We start from the raw sequence: 18,700 nt of genomic DNA on the forward strand, positions 1-18,700 counted from the left end.
TCATTTTCAACATATTAATGTCCTACTCAGGAACCCTCCAGAATTCCCTGTTCTTTCATATTAAAACTTTAGCATTTAGTAATGAAAACCCTTATTAAGAAAAATAAAAAGGGTTCTGTGGTTAAATAAACCAGTGAATTATTAACATATTATAACCACTTTTTAGAGAGTAACAATGTACTTTGGCAAATGAAATGCTGCCATAAGTCCTACAGTAAAGCAAATATATTTTAACTTGTTTAATGTAGTGTCATCTGAGCACACAATATCTTTTTTCAAGCACTGCCTATGAATATCACATGGATCTAGTGCTGTCTGAAATTCTTTTGGAAGTGCTATTTTAATATCTGGTTTTTAAAAACTGATGTAAAAATCTTTCTAGTTTTTTCTTAATCTACAAAAATTATGCTTGGTTCTATAATTTCATCTTTGCAAGACCTTTTACTGCCTCCATAAACCTGGATTAATAATACAGATGGCAATGAAGAAGTTGAAGATGATAGTAACTAAGGTTTACTGATCAGTTACAGGACGCCAGCCTCTATGCTTTATATACACTGGATAAGCATCTGTAACATAACAGTTTCGGAGACTCTCCAGGCCCCAAATTGTCCTGCAGTAACACAAAGCAAAAGGGACTGGACAGCAGCAGTTCCCTTTACCCTGGTTTGGTTCCTCCTCTGTACCTCTGCCCTTGGCCTCATAGATCAGGGCTGGGGTTTTTTTCCATTGGAGAATTAAGAGACATCTCACCAAATGATCTTAGATTTTGACTCTTAATTTTCCTTTTTTGTAACCTGGAACACCAAATACAGGTGAAAGATTTTTACCCACCGGGGAAGTTTCTCAACTGGGATTCTGGCATCTTGTGCTTCAGGTTCTGGAGCACTAAAGTAAACAATATTAGAAAAGAGAAATGTCATTGGTATAATCAAGGAACAAAGAAATAACATAACCTGCTGTGTGTGTATATTTGCCTGGCAGGATATGGTGCAAAACTCCTAATTAATACATGCAGTATTCAAAGAATAGACATCAAGTAATCACCAGTGGTTTTACCTCAAAAGGGAATTTGTATGGGGAGAGCCAGAAGTGCCAAGGGGGAGTTTCATGATTTGCATTGTATATGGTAAAATTTGAATCTTCTTCAGTGATGTTATATTAAGATATTCCTTGTACAATTTATACTGATTTAAAATGGTCAAGTAGAATTTTTCTCAATACTCTGAGTCTACTCTTAATTTCTTTCCTTATTTACCATCATAGCACACATTCATCAGAAAAATGTTAGAAAATTTTAAAAAATATATAAAAAAGAAACCAGAATTATCCCACCAGTCCTGAAAATCACTGTAATTTTCTTTAGGTCTTCCATACATGGAAACATCAACATGGGGAGTGTGTGTGTGTGTGTGTGTGTGTTTAAATACAGGCTTGGGATCATATTGTATAGAGTTAGATCCTGTGGTTTTCACTTAACATTGTAAATTGCGAGCCAAATATTTCTTTCATAATATGCTATAATGTATTTGGTCATATCTCTCATAATTACCATGCAAATCTTAGATTAATATATGATTTCCTCATATTTATGTTCAATTTAAAAGAGAAAACAACATACAATTATTCTGTAGTGCTGCATAATTACCCTTTTCCTGATAAAGCTGCACAAATTGGACTGTTGTAATTCTCAGCCACAACTCTGCAAGAGGTACATCGAGTTTTAAATATGCTACCTGAAAAACACAAGTTAGCCAGACCAGAAATCATATCATCAAGAGCAATTGTCTCCATTTCCAAAAGAGTACAAAATAATTTAGTTTTTATATGTTCATTTTAGCAAACGGGCCTATTCTAGTTATCACAGGAAATGTGAAGGCATGCAGTACTATTGAACAAACGCAGAGCATCTGCCCTCCAAGACTTTCTAATCTGGAGGGAAGAGGGACAGATGAAACAATGTCCTCCATGACGAAGGAGTTCTCAGATTACTTGGAGTGACGTTCAGGTGGAACTGAACTGGTCTACAGGGTAGATGAAACCAACCAAACTTAAGGGCATGATTTATTAAGTGCATGATTGATAAAGGTTCAGTAGCTTGCGATGTGTTTACAAGTCTTAATTTCAATTTAATAAAGCTTGAATCTTTTATCTAAAACCAGATCAATCAATCAATAATCAACTGATAAATGAAGAAAATAACTTGAAACTAGTAACCATTTATTGAGCTAACCCAGTAATGGTGACTACTATTCACCGTTTGTTCACCATGTGCCCAGTGTTGTGCTGAGCATGTCACATACTGTGGTGGACACATGTTGTTCCATTCTCTCCAGTGTCCCTTAACTGAGGGATCACTTCTCCTATATCCCACTATCCCATGCCGAGCTGCTGGAGCTGTCAATTACATCCTAAAATACAAGCTTGGGCACAAGTTCCAGGCTAGTCCAATCATAGCAGCCTAGTACTCTAACGGTAGTGTTCGGTCAAAAAGGAGTAAGTGACCCAGGCAAGGTCACGCAGAGGTTTATCTTCTGAGGAGAGAGCTAAGCTGGAGTGAGCCTGGAGCCACCGGACACCACCGTTGCTGGTGCATGGAGATGATCAACTGCAGAGGGAAATGTGAACTAGCTCAAAGTCAACAAAGCGAGGGAAGGAGGCAGAGAGGCAGGGAGAGCAAGACTGGGAGCTGCTACTGATGACATCAGCTCCACCCCCCGGGCTCCTCAGGTTTGTGAACCAACATACCTACTTCGTCAGTTTTAGCATGACCCCTTTTCCCCATATTAAATTAACATCTCTGAAATTCAGGTGTGTCTTGCAACTGCTACCGGCCACACGACGGGTGTGACGCAGCTGCCATAGCCAGCACTTGCACAGGCTTGTTGAAGGCTAACGCCAATGACTGATACACGTGGTGACTTGCTAATCTCGGTGTCCTGACTGGACAAAGGCAGCCCCTGCATGCTTCTGCCAACAAACCCCGTAAGGGCCATTTGGGGAAGGAAAAAACTGAGTCTTGGTTGTCTAGAACCCTTCCACTGACACCTTTCTAGTAAGATCAAGAAAGGCCCGATATCAAATCTGCAGAACGTATGTCAGCAGCCTGGAGAAGAAGCCCAGAGGGGAGAGAGGAGCATCCTTTTAGGAAAAGCTGCATCACAGGTCTGCTTGATGGCACAGAGCACTACAGTGCATGGCAAACACAGTCACTGGTGCCTCGGAGTCATTCACAGGTAATGCAGAAGAAATATCTTAACCACTTGATTTCATCCATATGTTGTCTTTTATATGTGTGACAGTGACAGCTTCTAAAAATGTGTATCTAAGGAATTTTTAACAAGTCCTTCCTATAAGTATAAAATAGCAATTTTAAAGGGTACTAGAATAAGATAACATGGTTTGGACAGATTATTTTCTAAGTATCACATTAAAAACATGATGCATCTTAAAATTGATGGCATTTTCAATTTGATGAAAGAAAGGGCTTCCTTTTATTTTTGCCTAAATTAGAAGAGTTCTCATCATTTGAAACGAAAAAAGTCCCAACAAATACGCATATGTGTATTATCTTATCCTTAAAATAACTGGATAAGAGAGGTGTTACCCCCATTTTATACACTCTTTATGGCAAGTGACACAGCCTACATTCTGACACTGGAGATAAATGAGAAAGGCCATGATGAAACACCATCCCAGATCCAGCAGAAAAGAGACACTTAGTTAGTAGGTGGCTAAGGCTGCTGGGGCACAAGAGAGACATGGGATCCAAGCAAACAGTGCTCAGCTCTGATTATCAGGATGACCACAGCCTAGGCAAAAGCGGGCCACTTCACAGCAAACACACAGAAGAAATGTTCCCCACTGGGTCACTGTTTCTGGAGATTCCACAATTAGAAATGCATTCCTTGGGATTGAATTTTATAGACTCTTACATGCAAATGTCCTTGGGGAATAAAAAAACCGTTGCATGCCCATTTATGCTCTTGTATGATGGATTTTCTAGATTTCAGGTAAGAGCGAAGAGAAAAGGGAATTAAGAGGACAAGAGGGAAACGGGGGTTGTCATTAGGGCAGAGAAGGGAAGCCTAAGGGACCTAAGACAAAACCCATGTGTGTCACTGCTTGATACAGTAAAGGTTACCGAGCTGGCAGCTCCTTAAAGGCTGGAGAGCTTAGCAGAAGCACAGCCTCTGGGGACAGTGCCAACTGGGAGACAAAGGGAAAGTAAATAGATACCCCCAGGAATGCAAAGGTTCTCTTTTGCCAGATCCGTTAAAGGAATAGCTGTTCAATGGCCCACAACTCCTGGCTCCCTTCAGCCCAGCTGGGCAGTTGTCTCTGCCCACAATCCCCTCAATGCAACTCCTCAGGGAAGGGAGTGCATGCAGCTGCGCAGACCAGCGCTTTTCTGGTGTCACATGTGCACGCCAGACACCTGGGCATCTTGTCAAAATGCAGATTCTGTTTTAGTGAGTCCAGGTGGGAAATGGCAGGACATGTGTTTTATTTTAGTTTTTTAAAACTGATTTGAGAGAGACAGGGATAGAGAGACATCGATTTGTTGCTCCATTCATCTGTACATTCCTTGGTGGCTTCTTGTATGTGCTCTGACCCAAGATCAAACCCACCACCTTGGTATAGGGGGGCAACCCTCCAACCAACTGAGCTACCCGGTCAGAGCAGGACATGTGTTTTAAAGTCTGGTTCCCTCCCCATCTGAGGCTGAGGGTCCTCACCATGAATTTCCAGAAGATTCTTGGTGCCAGCCTTGCGGTGCAGCTCATCAATGTTTTGGGTGATGACTGCAACCCGGCGGCCCTGCCCACGGAGCCGGGCTTCACACTTGGCGATGGCGAGGTGCCCAGGGTTTGGCTCTACGCGCTGTATGACTTCCCGCCGGTAGTGGTAGAACTCCCACACTAGGGACGGGTTTTGGGCAAAGGCCTCAGGAGTGGCCAGGACCTGGGGGTAAGAGAGGAGGGAAGAGTCAGGGAGCAAAAGAGGCGCCAAAGCTCTGGTACCCAGGAAGCGGGGGTGGCGGCTGCAGTGACAGGCAGTTACGGAGACACTCGCAGGCCCCTTTTTCTCTATGACAGAGACAGGCAGCTTTGGGAGGGTGCAAGCTGGGCCTGCCTGCTGCAGGGTCACGCGCTGTGGCAGACATGGGGCGGGAGCCTGGGCTGCAGCCCGTGTCCCAGTCCTGAGACTAACAAGAGACCTTGGAGAAATCGGTTTTAATTTCCCCAATTATAACTCAGGGAAAATGCAACCTGTCCCATTTACCACTCAAGTCAGTCATGAACATGAAGTAAAGTAATATGCAGGAAGGTAATTTAGGCTGGAGCTCCAAAATATGTGAAGTCAGTATCATTTGTCCAGGAAAAAAGGGAAATGTAAAATGCCCAAAGGAGGCATATTGGCCACAGTTGAGAAACTCAGTTTTTATAACTGTCATTACAGCTACACACTCACCATATGTATTATATCAACAAAATACATAAAAATAGGTGTTTTATAGTGCTATTCCTCTTCTAGGACAGCCAAATCTCATCTATGGTGAACAGAGAAGTAGCCATCTCAGGCTGGAAGCTGACGGGAAAGGGCATAAGGAAACCTTTATCAATGACAAAAATATTCTCTATCTTGATTGTGGCAGTATTATGCATTTTTTTTTTTTTTTTTTTTTTTTTTAGTGTAAAGGTCCCCATCTACCTGTCAGTCATGGGGAGAAGATCTTCTGTGCTGTGGATTATTCATGTCAACCCTGTACTTCCTTCCTTCCTGCCTTCTACTTATAGTACAAGTGGCCTGAGCAGTTTAGAGATAGCATGACCCCTAATATACAGAGCTGGCCAAAAATAGGTTTACAGTAATAAATAAATAAATAATAAAAGAATAACCTGTGTTTCGCATACTCACAACTATAAACCTACTTTTGCCCACCCTGTGTGTGTTGTGGGAACACAGAGGGAGTCAAACATACTGTACTGACTCCTTGGCTTCCCCACAAACTCTGAGCTGCTCTGGCAGGATGGAGGCCTCTCTCTAAGCTCCTCGTCACACCTCTGCCCACCCCCTGCTTCTTTAATTCAGGGACTGCTCTCTGTGGCTCCTCTTTCTTGTGGGACCCTAAGGGTCCTCTGCTCTTTCTTCCCCCACCTTCATCTTTAAGGTGATGATCCCCTTGTCTATGTCCCCAGGCCTCACCTGGAGGGCAGTGGAAAAGTGAAAATACATCCTAAATATTTGCCATACAGAGACCTTTAATACAGGAAAAAAGGGCAGGTTCATTAACCCTTCATGCAAGAAATTAACTACTAAATTTAGAAGTCACCTATTGAAGTAATTATGTATGTTTGTCTTCATTCAACTAACAAAAATTTATTAAGCACCTATTTTGTTCCAGAATTCTGGAAGCTGGGGATGGAGCAATGAATAAAACAGACAAAATCCCCTACCCTCCAAAACTAGGGATTTCCTGGGGGAGGGTAGGAGACTGACCACAAAGGGCCTGAGGGAGTAACCTGGGGCACAGAAATGTTCCACACTGGATGTGGTGCTGGCTACGCTATGCATGTTTGTAAAAAGTCATTCAATTGTGCACTTAAAACTGGTGAGTTTTACTGTATGGATAATATACCTCAGTAAAAACTCTATTTCTTTAAACTTACATTCTAATGACCTTCATATAAAGTTTTGAATATCAAGCTGTAGGCTTTCAATAATTCAGCTTCAGTTTTAATGTGAAACAGTCACAGAAACTTTAAAAATATGTAATACTTAATCGCAATATCTATAGTAATGACTCATGCTAACCAAGGTTTTCTGATTCCACTTGAATTACTAGAAGAATCTGATTGTTATCTGAATAAATGCAATCTATACATACCGAGAAAGTAAGGGACATGGCAGCTTTGCTTAAATGTCAGATCTTAATCATATGGATGTTGCATTGACACCAAAAAGAACAGGACAAGGGTCATAAGTTAATTTGAAAACTTTGCTCTCTGGGTTTCAGGTATTAGTACACGTTCTAAGTCAAACTGTGTTATGATTTCATTCAGAAGAGTCTCTTAATATTCTGGAAACACTACTAACCTGAGATTGCCACTTTCTCCAATAACCTCCGGCCCCTCTGAAAGTCGGAATCCCACTCTCAGCGCTAATGCCAGCCCCTGAAATGACGACTATGTGCTTGGCTTTTGCAAAACACTTCCGAAACTCAGCCATATCTAAAGAGAGAATAAAACTTTATCAATCCAGTGCATCATTTAGATATTTATATCCATATCAATGGTCTGCCTAGGTTTCCCCTGCTAGCTGAAAGTAGAGTGTTTCTATGAAACCCTGCATAAAGTGAAGAAGTAACTGTCTCAGGACACATTTTGCTAACAGATGCACACAGTAAATGGAGAGAAAGCACAGATGCTCAAAGACAGAGTTCAAAGCTATGTCGCTTGGTGCTGAATGTAGTTCCAGAGAAAGCTTGGCAGGGCCGTCTAGCTGCTGCTCGGTGTGTGCTATCTCTATAACTCGCTGCAAAATAAATGCTGAATGCTTTTTGTTTTTCACCTTGTTACATAAATGCAGAAATCCTCTAGATTTCCTTTGGTTAGCAAAAACAGATACCGATACAGGTTTTTTGTAATAGCGAAGTGGTATAGAGCAAACTTTTGAAAAGCAGGAGGTACCTATATTCTGAAACTTGACCTTGAGTGAAATTGTACTTTAAGATACCCAAATATAACTATTCCTGCACTGTGAAGATGCCACTGTGCCCTTGATGTGTGAATGTACAACACCTTAAGAAAGAAGCAGGGCCTTCAGGCACACAGCACTGGCTCTGAATCTCATCTCTGCCTCCATCCGTGTGCGTGGTCATTTGGGAACTCCTGCCCTTCTGCGCTTCTGGGCTCCCTTGGCAATATGACCTGCAGAGGAGTGTCTTCCCTAGAGCAGCACTCGTATAAAGATTAAAAGAGGCTAATGGATGAGAATGCATCTTCCTTCATGAAAGTAAAGACAACTGTTTTTGTGTGCATGTGTGTGTATGTGTGGATCGTCCTCAGGCCCACTGGACCCTAAGGTGGAGTTTACCCCTGAAACAAATGTCCCCATCCCAGACTTGGAAGTGTCACTGTTCCTCTTGGGTGGCAGAGATTTAGGTCAGGGCCCAGCATACGGCTCAGAGCAACACCCTCTCCGACCCTGTGGCTCTGCAGCCCTGGGTGAGGGGTAAGTGCGTGCTGTGGCTACAGCAGGCCAGGTACAAGCTGCAGAGAGCTAAGCATACGCTTCAGGGAGAAGAGAGGCTCCCTCTCAGTCCTCCGCTGGAGAAGCAAGTGCCAGACCAGCACTGCCTGTGGCTGGCCTGGGCCACTGAAGCAGGCATCTGTGAGGAGTGGCCAGGCTGTGCTAAAGCACTGAAAAGTTCAGCAAAAATGGACGTACATTCCATTGCTGATGGAGCAGGCTTTCTGGTCTTCCACCCTGGAGGCAACAGGGACCAAGTTTAACCCTTGGACTGAATGAGTGCACCCTAAGAGATGGAACCAGTGACAGGCAGGATTGAGGAAAGGGAGAAAGATACTGGGGTGAGGGCTCATAGTTGCATGTTAAAGGAATGTGACTTCATTTTGTATCTCAAGCTGGTAAAAAGGATCCTATTGGTTTCTCATACTTGTTGGCTCCGTCTAGGCAAGGGCAGCATTTCCTTGCCCTCCTACTCCCAGGTCCACCTGTATGGCCCATGCAGGTTAGAGAATTTCATAAAAGACTCCATCTTCCCTCCCTTTCCCTTCCTCTCTGACTACTGGGAAGATTGAACAGACAGTCAAAACAGGCTCTCAGAAACAAAGAAGCAGAGGCTCCAGCTCCCTTTCGGCCACATTCCTGGAGCTCTCTAGGATCGCTTTTCTGCAGCAAGGCTCAAAGGAATAAAGGTGGTTCAGGCACCCTTTTGCCTTTTGGTATAACCAGCCAACTACCTGCTGGCCATTCTAACACTGCCTACACTCACATCCCTTTCAGAAATGGACTGGTGTGAAAAATAAGGTACACTTATGCTGTCTAACTAGGGAGATTTCTGAAAAAGAAACCCAGTCTGATCTACCCCCTGAAAGAACAAGATGCTAAATAAGAAAATATACAAATAATTTTCTAGGAACTAGTTATATGACTCCTGGATTGAAACCCTACAGACATCCTTAGGGACCTTAGGGGAAAGTTCCCCTGCTCTAAGGGTGTTTTCTACCCCAATTGTAAAGTCTGATGAATAGATTCCCAGATCAGAGTGACTTTTATTAAGATACCACTTTAAGTAACTTCTAGAAACAAAAGAGTCAACTCAGGTTTCATTCTTGGAAAACAGGAAATAATCATGTAACAGTGTTAAAGCTGTGTGAAATCTTATTTTAAAAAAACATTTCCTAACTGCTAAAGAAAAACACACCAGAATGTTTTGCATTTTCAGACCCAGGTGGCCCACTTTTGTCAAGCACATGCTTCTGGGTGCCTCCACAGCCTCTGGCAGCCTGTCCTACACAGCTGTGAACATCAAGGGGCTGGGTGGCTGAGTAGAACTGGGTTCTTTGGGTTCTCTATTGTTCCTGAGATTGAGCAAAATGGGAGGAAGTGTTATTACAATTCAGCATACTCACAGTAGTAGAAAAAGTTATCCGAAAGTTAAAAATGAGGCAAGAAGAGTTCAGCATGGACTTTCAATGCCACACTGAAGCACAGTTTAACAGGCCCACCTAAGGATCATCTGTTATATAAATCTGTTAAACTCTATCATTTCTGTCCAGTAAAAAGTTGAACCCCATATTACCCTGTAGGGCAATCACCAGCTTGTCTCCCCTGCAGAGAGGGGTTTAAAACACAAATCATGTGTGAAAGGCTTAAATGCAAATATTCTGGGAGAAGCAACAAAATGCCCTAAACAGACCTACCTTGACTATTAAGAGATCATCTCTGACCTGTCCTGAAAGGGACTTGTCTAAGGAGAAAATGACAGAGTGGCCTTCTCCAAAATCTTGCCCAGCACCCACTTCAATATTAAACATTCCCCATCAAAGTGTAGGAATTTTCAGGTACTGCAAATGAGGAGATGACAGGCTAAGAAAGACCTACCTGAACTTGGACGAGCCATCATTAGGCGTATCTTGGTTCCTGTGGCAGCTGGAGATTTCAATCCACAATACAGTTGGGAGATTAATCGGCTGGGGACAATCTGGAGAGGTCCCATCGGGTTTCCTTAGAGTACTAGTTCTTGAGATGGGCTTTAGAAAAATCACAAAAACAAACAGAAACAATCAGAAAATACTTGTACTTCACAAATATATATTTATATTTATATTTATATTTATATAAAAGTAAGAATGCCCTTAAAAATCTTTAGCGTCAGATCTTCGTGGCGGTCAGTCTCTGAACCAGCTGTTTCCAATTTGTTCTCAAGAGCTCCTCAGTGCCCTGGCGCAGTGGATCTCACGTTGTCCCTAGACCAGCAGCAACAGCATCACCTGAGATCTTGTCAGAAATGCAAAGTCATGGGCTCCACCCTGGGGCCCATGCATCAGACACTTGGGGTGGGGCCCGCCTCTGTGTCCAGGTGATTCTGATGAATGCTTAAGTTGGAGAACCACTGCCTTAGAGGTCGGAGATGGGGTTAGATATGAGAAATCATTTGAAAAATGGGCTCCCTGCTTTTAAAAATGTGTGAAAACCATAGACCTCTATGAGAACGTAAATTCTGAGATTTTAATTAAGCGGGAAAGATGTTTCATTATGACAAATAGGATAAAGATGACATCATGTCAAAATAACTTGCTGTTTTAATCCTCTCCCAAGGACATAATTATTTATTTTAGAGTGGGAGGAAGGTAGGGAGAGGGAAGGAGGGAAACATCGATGTGAGAGCAAAACATTGGTCGAGTTGCCTTTCATTTGCACCCCAACTGGGGACAAAACATACAACCTAGGTATGTGCTCTGACTGGGAATCCAATCCGCAACACTTTGGTTTAGGGGACAATGCTCAAACCAACTGAGCCACACTGGTCAGGGCAAAAACTTGTGTCTTAAAGCACAGTTAGTAAATCTTTATCTATTCCTGAGGAATTTATAAAAGAAAAGGAGACATAGAAAAAGACACTATTTGGATAAATGACATCAAAGTGGTAATTGGCAGAGCTGACTTCTATCTAGTGGGTCAAATTGTTAGAAAAACTCAGGATTAAAGATTTGTGGATACAATAGAAAAATAACATATTTCCTAAAACTTTACAATTCCTTTGGAGAACAACCTATTAAAATTACAAATTCATTTTCCCTTTGACCTAGCAATCCCAAGTTTGCACATTTTTACAATAGTCAGACTTACACACATCCAAAATGACATATCTACAGAGTTGTTCTTTAGATCATTGTGATTAACAGCAAGAGACTAGAAACAACCTCAATGACCATCTGCAGGGGACAGGTTCAACAAACAATGGCATTCATAATATGCAACATGGCTGCTACATAAATGAACATACGTATGATTGTACTCACACGATATTCTGGAATAGACAAAACTATGGGGACAGAAAACCTATCAGCGATTGCCCGAGCAGGGAGGAGTGAATACACAAAGGGCCATGAGAGGTTTTTCAGATAATGGAATTGTTTTATATTTTGACTACGGTGATAGTTACATGATTGTGTCCGTCAAAACCCACAGAACTCAACACTAAAAAAGGGTTAATTTTACTGTATGTAAACTATAAAATAGTTTTAAAATTAAAAAATGTGTATAAAATTTCAGTTTTGCAAGATAAAGAGGCATGGGTTGTACAACACAGATGTACTTAACAATACTAAACTGTATCCTTAAAAATAATTAAGGTGGTAAATTTTATGTGTATTTAAAAGAATGAAATGAACAAAGTCTAACTAAATGTGATTTGTTGGTTGATTCAGTGTTTATAAGCAGACAGCTTGTTAGCTACAGAAGTGAGTGTTGGTATCAGTAGAGCAGAAGATAGTCACAGGGGTTAAAAATAAATGTCTGGAAGATGAGGCTCAAAAACATGTTAGTGCCAAATCAGATTCTTTAATGCCATAGTCATTCCAACATTCAGATTTCAAATGTTAAAACAAACAAACAACAAAAAAACAGAGAATATTCTCTCTAATCAGATAGAGATCTCCAAAATATAATGTCATGGGGGAAAAGTCAGAGACAAATGTTGTTGTGTGTGAGAAAGGGAAGGAGATATGAGTATACACAATAGTACTTATTTCCATTTATGATTTTCTTTTAATGGAAGAATTCCCAAGAAATTAGTAAAGAAGAATTGGGGGGTGGAATGGGATATATGGGATGCATGGAGACAAGAGTGGAAGCAAGGATTTTCAATGTATGTGCTTATAGGTTGTTTGCATTGTCAATGCTCTGCAGCGGGAGACCAGGAACACACTTGAAGTTGAGCAGCTGCAGGGGGAGAAGCAGCCACGAGGAATTGCAGTGCATACCAGCAACAGTGTTAGAAAGGATCTCCTATAGGGGTTGAGCTTGTGTTAGCTGAGGTTGGGGAGGGTTCAAGGAACTGAGTCTTTATTCTGGAGTGGATGCTGTCAGGAAACAGGATACCTTGACTGAATGCTTTAGTGAATCTTATCTGAAAGGTGAAAAGCATTGAAGTGAGGCTAGAGCTGTGATTAGTCAATAAACAGCAAGCCCTGGTATTAGCCAGGACAGGAGGATGTTTTGTTATTTTTGTGGTTAAGACATGTTCTTGTTTTTTATCTAGCTTTAGACCTATTATGCAGTTGTCTTATTTTTGTCCCAATTCACCATGGTCATAGGGTAGCTTTGTCTGATGTTGGTGTTTTATGAAATTATTTATGTTCAGAAGAACATCAAGGCCTATCAGACAGTGTCAGCCCAAAAACTGGAAGCAAATCAAATGTCTAGCAGCTTATAAATGGGTAAACAAAATGTGGTCCATCAATACAATGAAATACTGTTCAGCAATAAAAAGAATAAACTGCTAATACGTAAAACAACATGGATGAATTTTTAAAGTAGCAGGCAAAATCAAATAAATAAATAAAGTATTATGCAATCGTAACCTACTGTGGAAAGATCTGGCAGACTGCCTTAACCAAACAGTCAGTTAATCCCTGGCAATAAGCATACTAACTTCGCGTAACTCCTGATAAGATGCAATAAGAAGGGCAAAATATCACTTGCAGCTTCCCCCGCCCCCCAAAACGCATTAGCTCAATTTAATTATAAGAAAACATCAGACAAATCCCAATCGAGGGGACATTCTATAGCAAAATCTGCTCTTCAAAAAAGCTATCAAGGTTATGAAAGATAAAGACCAGGGACTTGTCCCAGGTTGGAGACTAAACAGAAGGGACAACTAAATGCTGTGTGAAATCCTCGACTGGATTCAAGATGGGAAAAGGATAACTGGGGGGAGAACTGGCAAAAAGTGAAGTCGGCAAATTAGTGACTAGTACTGTACCACTGTAAATATCCTAGATCAGATCATTCTACTCTAATTACTTCAGATGTTAACTTTAGAAGAAATTGGGCAAATAGTAGATGGAAACTCTGTGCGCTATGTATGTAACATTTCTGTAAACCTAAAAATATTTCAAAACAAAGTTTTCCTGAAAGAAAGAGAGGAAGGAAGGAAAGAAGGAAGGGAGGGAGGGAGGGAGGGAGAGAAGGAGGAAAGCATTATGCTAAGTGAAAGAAGCCAGGCCCCAAAAAGGCTACATACTGTTTGAGACCATTTACATGGTATTATGAAAGGGCAAAACGGTAGGTAAAGAAATCATAGCCATGGTTTCCAGAGACTGGGGGAGGGAGGGCCTAGAACTTTCTTAAAGCAATGAAAAATTCTATATCTACTTTGTAATGAGTTTTCAAAACTCATAGAACTTTATAATCAAAAAGGGCAAATTTTACAGTATATACATTAACTGTACTTCAATAAACCCTACTTAAACACAAAAAGCAAGCATATCAACACATATTCATCATAACCTGTCTCTGCTGTAATAAAAAAAAACTGGGCAAGAAGCTTGCAATACTGAAAAAGAGAAAAATGGTGTAGTGTTGGTTTCCAGAACATCTCAGAGGACGAGCCCTTCTGGCTGCCTGGAGTCACTTCCTCAGAGAATGCAGGTCAGAGCCAAAGAGAGCACCAAAACAGGCCCCTGGCTGAAGGGGTGCCAGAGGGAGGCGGTAGGCAGACCCAGAGGCCCCGCAGCCCAGGAGAGCCACTCTGGGGAGCAGCTTGTAGACTCTAGCACTGGGAATTCCGACTGCCGTGAAAATCATCCCAATGTTTTATTTAAAGGAAGCGTGGGGAGTAGCTTGGCATGATTTCCAACCAGCATGGGCATGATTATTTGGAATACCTCAGTAATGGACAAGTGAGGATTACTATAGTTTATTTTTTTAATTATGAAATTTAAACATATATGAAAAGAGAAGTTATTTTCCCATCACTTGGCTTCAATAACTATCAAGAAAAGGGCTTTTTCTCTGATCCATTTGAGGTTTTAAGATATTGTCATAGACAGTATTGTTAAACTTGCACATCTTGAGAGCTGTGAAGATTAAAGCACCCAATACTGTCTAACTTTACTAAAAGCTCCTTACATGTTGCATAGTTACTTATGCTATCATTTTGAGCTTACTGTATTATCTTTAGTTATTTCTCTCAAAGATGAAGTTGTGTGAGTCCACTGTTGCTTTCTAATATTTTAATTTGGACACATCAATTAGATCTGGAAAATTCTTTTCTTCTGTCATTAAAAATAATTTTTAAATGTTGGTTGATTTTAGGGCAAGGAGAAGGGGCAGAGTGAGAAAAATCAACGTGAAAGAGAAACACTGCTCAGTTGCCTCCCATATGCATCCTGACCAAGAATTGAATCTGCAACATAGGTATGTGCCCCGACCAGAACTGAACCCCCGCTTTTTGGTGTATGGAACAACATTCCAACAAACTGAGCCACACCAGCCACGGCTTCTGTTAATTTTAAATGTTAGCAAACCTTCACATTTATTATCAAAGAATTCTGACTAACTCCCAAATAAACTGTCATATTTTTTCTCAGACATGAAGGTAGGATTTCAAAAGTCATTAAGAATTTAAAAGAACTTAAAGATTTAAAATCCAGTCAACAGAAGTATGGATGAAAAAGGGGTTCTAGGAAAGTAACCTCACGGGGTGATCTGATCATAAATCTCTAACTGGCAGGTCATGGCCAGCGGTCACACTGCAGGCATATAACTTTTTAGCACAAGGTTTATCTATGCCTTAAGTAAGCTCTGTCCACTGTTTTTGTGCATCTAGGCTAACACACCTTTGAAGTAAGCACCTAACCACCGTCTAGCAAGCACATAATCTTGTTCATGTAATCCTCCTTAGTTCCCTCCTAATTTCAACGCGTAAAAGAAACTGCAAAACTCATTCTCTGGAGCATGAGAACTTGCTTTCTGGCAATGCCATCAATTTGGGCTCAAATAAATTCTTAGAAAAACTAACTCCAGGTTTCGCCACTCTTATGTCGACAGAGGAAGCAACACACAGCAGCTGACTATGCTGGTATACATATAGCTGTTCTACATGAGTATCTAAAAGATTGGTCTTCTGCTGGATAGCTGTGAAATGAAGGCAAAACATTCTTTTCTAAACGTGAGTGTTGAATTTGTTGCTAATTATAAAGAGTTGTCAAATGTTTGAGAATATCTGGACAACTTAAGGAATGAAATAGTAAGAAATTTTTAATTGTAGGACTGACAAGATTAGGGCTTGTACTATCTGGGTAAAATGTTACTAATTTTTCATCTAAATTTTTCTACTCAAAATGTTTTTATTATTAAGTAATAATGTTTCAGCATTTCCAAAAATCACTAGTTTCTAGATTTTTTTGCCTAGGTAATTCAACCAACAAGTATTTTGTAGAAAGGTAGCTTTAGTTTTCATCTTATGTGAATTATAATGTCTAATCACACACATATGTGTTTTATATATAATATATGCATGCATACATACTCATGGATTATATATTATTAAAAATACTCTTTCTAAATGTGTACTTTTTAAAATTTCAAATCTATCATACTAATTTATTATTAGTGGAATCTAAGTTTTCTATGTCTATCTGATGTAATGAATGAATCAGTGAGAAAATTTAGGTCTCCTGGGTTACAAAATCCATTCTACTGCCTGTTTTATTAGTCAACATTTCACTCTTTTTTTTTTTTTTTAAATGAATGTGGGACTTGTTCTGCTAGATTTTCAATTAATTTACAAGATGTTCTCCAAGTGTCTCAGTAAATGTGAAAACAAAGTGAAGAATAAAAACAAAATGTTCACAGTATTTTTGGTCAGTGCCTCCTGAAATTTATTTCCAAGATCGTAAATACTTAGAATGTAAGGCTATTTTAAAGATGCTACCACACAGTATTTTTGGATGGGCTGTCTGTGTGCAAACATGCATCTGCTTTCCTGGGGGGTGTGGACTGGGCAGTGGTTCTACCTTCCACATGCTTACAACCCTGTCCAAGTGTAAAAGCAAGTCCTGGGAAGAAAAGGAAAAGGCTGAAGGGCAATAGAAACCTCAGGTTGTACCATCCAGAAAAACCCAGGGATGAAAACTGCCCTGAGTGAAACCACCAATTATTTCGTCTTGTTTTTACCTTCAGGGTTGGAAGACAAACTTCAGGGGAGAAAATAAACTCATTCATCAAACCAGTGATTGGGAGCTTTCTGGGGGCAGAACAGGTTCCTAAACACTGACATTACTCTGGGTGAAGGGCAGTCCCCTGTTTAACCAGGCTTTCTTATGAAACCTGAAATTCACCTACAGAATCAGAAAAACAAAGAAAAATGTATGTTCTCGGTTAAAAAATGGGCAACCTATGAAGTCTGAAAAATATAATAAATGAATATAATAAATTAAAAGTTATGCCAGGAATGCAAGAGAAAAATTTTTTACCAAAAAAAGTTAAAGTATATGATAAGTATATTGCAAAGGAACTCCAAAAACTTACCTAGGCATTCAATACTTTTCGAACACTTAAAGCTAAATTAATGCAATGCACCAGTCCTGGGCTATCAACACTAGCAGACTCATTCCCCTCCCTCCTCTACCACCTACCTGCTCTTGTTGTCAAGGTCACCCGCGACCTCCACCTAGCTAAACCCTGATTATGTCCAATCTCCGACTGATCTGATCACCTCTCCTCTCCAGGAAACTCTTGCGTCTCATGGCTTTTAGAAGACACCCTCGCCTGGTTCTCCACCTACTTCTCTGACGCCCCATCCTCCCAGGGCTCCAGACAGCCCCCTCCACTGTCCAAAAGACAGCTCCCACTCGCACAGCCAAGCCTGAACTCCGGAGCTTTCCCCAGACCTTCAACAAAGCCTTAAGGTATCACCCTCCTGGGCCCTGTCTTTTCCCTTTCCCTACAATCTCACACCCAACCACTCCAGGCTGGACACAGTCGTGACAGCTGAATCTTTAACTAAATCCCGAATACGACCCCTCCTCCCTCGCCCACAGCCACCACCCTGCGCCAGGCCACCATCATCTGCCACACGGGACGCTACAGAGACCAGACTGACTACACTGAAAGGGCCCGCAGCTCCCCCTTCACAGCGGCCCACGAGGCCCACCTGCTCCGGGAGCGTTAGTTTCGAGCCTTGCTTCCTGCCCCCTCCCTTGTCTCCGGGGCCTCAGCCGCCCCTGGGCCGGAAGACACCGGACTCGGGTATCCGCATGTGGGACTGCCAGGCCGGAGGAGCCTCTAGGGTCCTCCCGCAGAGGCCCGACCCACTCCTCTCTCTTCTCCCCGAGTTCCCTCAACCAACCCCACCAACGGAGGGAACCCCGGAACGCGGCGTGGTTCAGAGACTAGGCCGCGCATGCGCGCTGTGCCCCGCCCTGGGTACGCACCGGCGTGGCGAGCGGCAGGGCGGCAGCGCGTTGCGGGCCGGGATCCCTCCCCAGCGAGAGCCGAGGAGAGCTGCCGAGACCCCAGGCGGGGCGGAGGCGCACCTGCAGGAAACGGCAAGTGCGACGGCAGCGCCCCAGGTGCGGGGGCGGTCAACCGGACGACCGGGCAGGACTGAGCAACTCAGCTCCCCGGGCTGCAGCGGCCCCTGCCGGAGACCCAGAACTGGCCGGGCTTCGGAGCGTTGGGGGCCGTTCCCTGTTCTTGTTCATCATTAACATTTGTTTCTTTGCTTCTCTCTCTTTGGAAGACGGCGGGGCGGGAGAGTGGCAGCGCCTTGTCTGGTCTTTTTGAGCTTCTCCGGTATGTCGTGAATCACTGCCTACTGTTTCTCTTACCCTGCAGCTGGAGCAAAAAAATCAAGACAGAGCCTTTCACGTGTCAGGGGCTTTCCCTGAAACGTCAATTTTCCAGTGACGGTTATTTCGGTTTCCAGGTTAGCTCACCGAACCTGAGTGCTGGTGCTGAGATCCTTACCCGGGCGTGCGACGGAAAGTTTCAGGGCATTTAGGACTCGGTGACCCATATCTGATTTCCCTTAAAATCGGGTATCTTTCGGGCTTACCTCCAGCATTACTTTTCCTAGAATGTAATTGTTTTGGGGCATGCCATTGGTGCAAAAAAAATGTTACATTAACATGTTTTCCCAATGGAACTTCAACCACTT

At 42.1% G+C, this 18,700-nt stretch overlaps 1 protein-coding gene across 4 annotated transcripts in view; it reads right to left on the bottom strand.

Annotated features, from left to right (window-relative positions):
- Positions 1 to 18,146, bottom strand: part of SIRT5 (sirtuin 5) — a 33,623-nt gene extending 15,477 nt beyond the window's left edge. Inside the window, exons 1-7 of one of the 4 annotated variants that reach the window (XM_054591885.1) lie at positions 17,696 to 17,892; positions 16,717 to 16,880; positions 10,135 to 10,283; positions 7,102 to 7,235; positions 4,740 to 4,965; positions 1,649 to 1,736; positions 835 to 888 (exon numbers count right to left, since the gene is read on the bottom strand). In XM_054591885.1, the coding sequence (XP_054447860.1) occupies positions 835 to 888; positions 1,649 to 1,736; positions 4,740 to 4,965; positions 7,102 to 7,235; positions 10,135 to 10,249 (617 nt within the window). In that variant the 5' untranslated portion in view covers positions 10,250 to 10,283; positions 16,717 to 16,880; positions 17,696 to 17,892. Of the gene's footprint in view, positions 1 to 834; positions 889 to 1,648; positions 1,737 to 4,739; positions 4,966 to 7,101; positions 7,236 to 10,134; positions 10,284 to 16,716; positions 16,881 to 17,695; positions 17,893 to 17,975 lie in introns of those variants that run through there. The other 3 variants (XM_054591882.1, XM_054591886.1, XM_054591884.1) reach the window with 3 other exon arrangements.
- Positions 18,147 to 18,700: the final 554 nt, after the last annotated feature.

The sequence above is a fragment of the Pteronotus mesoamericanus genome, unplaced genomic scaffold (genome assembly GCF_021234165.1).
Source record: "Pteronotus mesoamericanus isolate MK-2021 breed Mesoamerican mustached bat unplaced genomic scaffold, CSHL_Meso_final scaffold_31, whole genome shotgun sequence".
Lineage (NCBI taxonomy): Eukaryota > Metazoa > Chordata > Mammalia > Chiroptera > Mormoopidae > Pteronotus > Pteronotus mesoamericanus.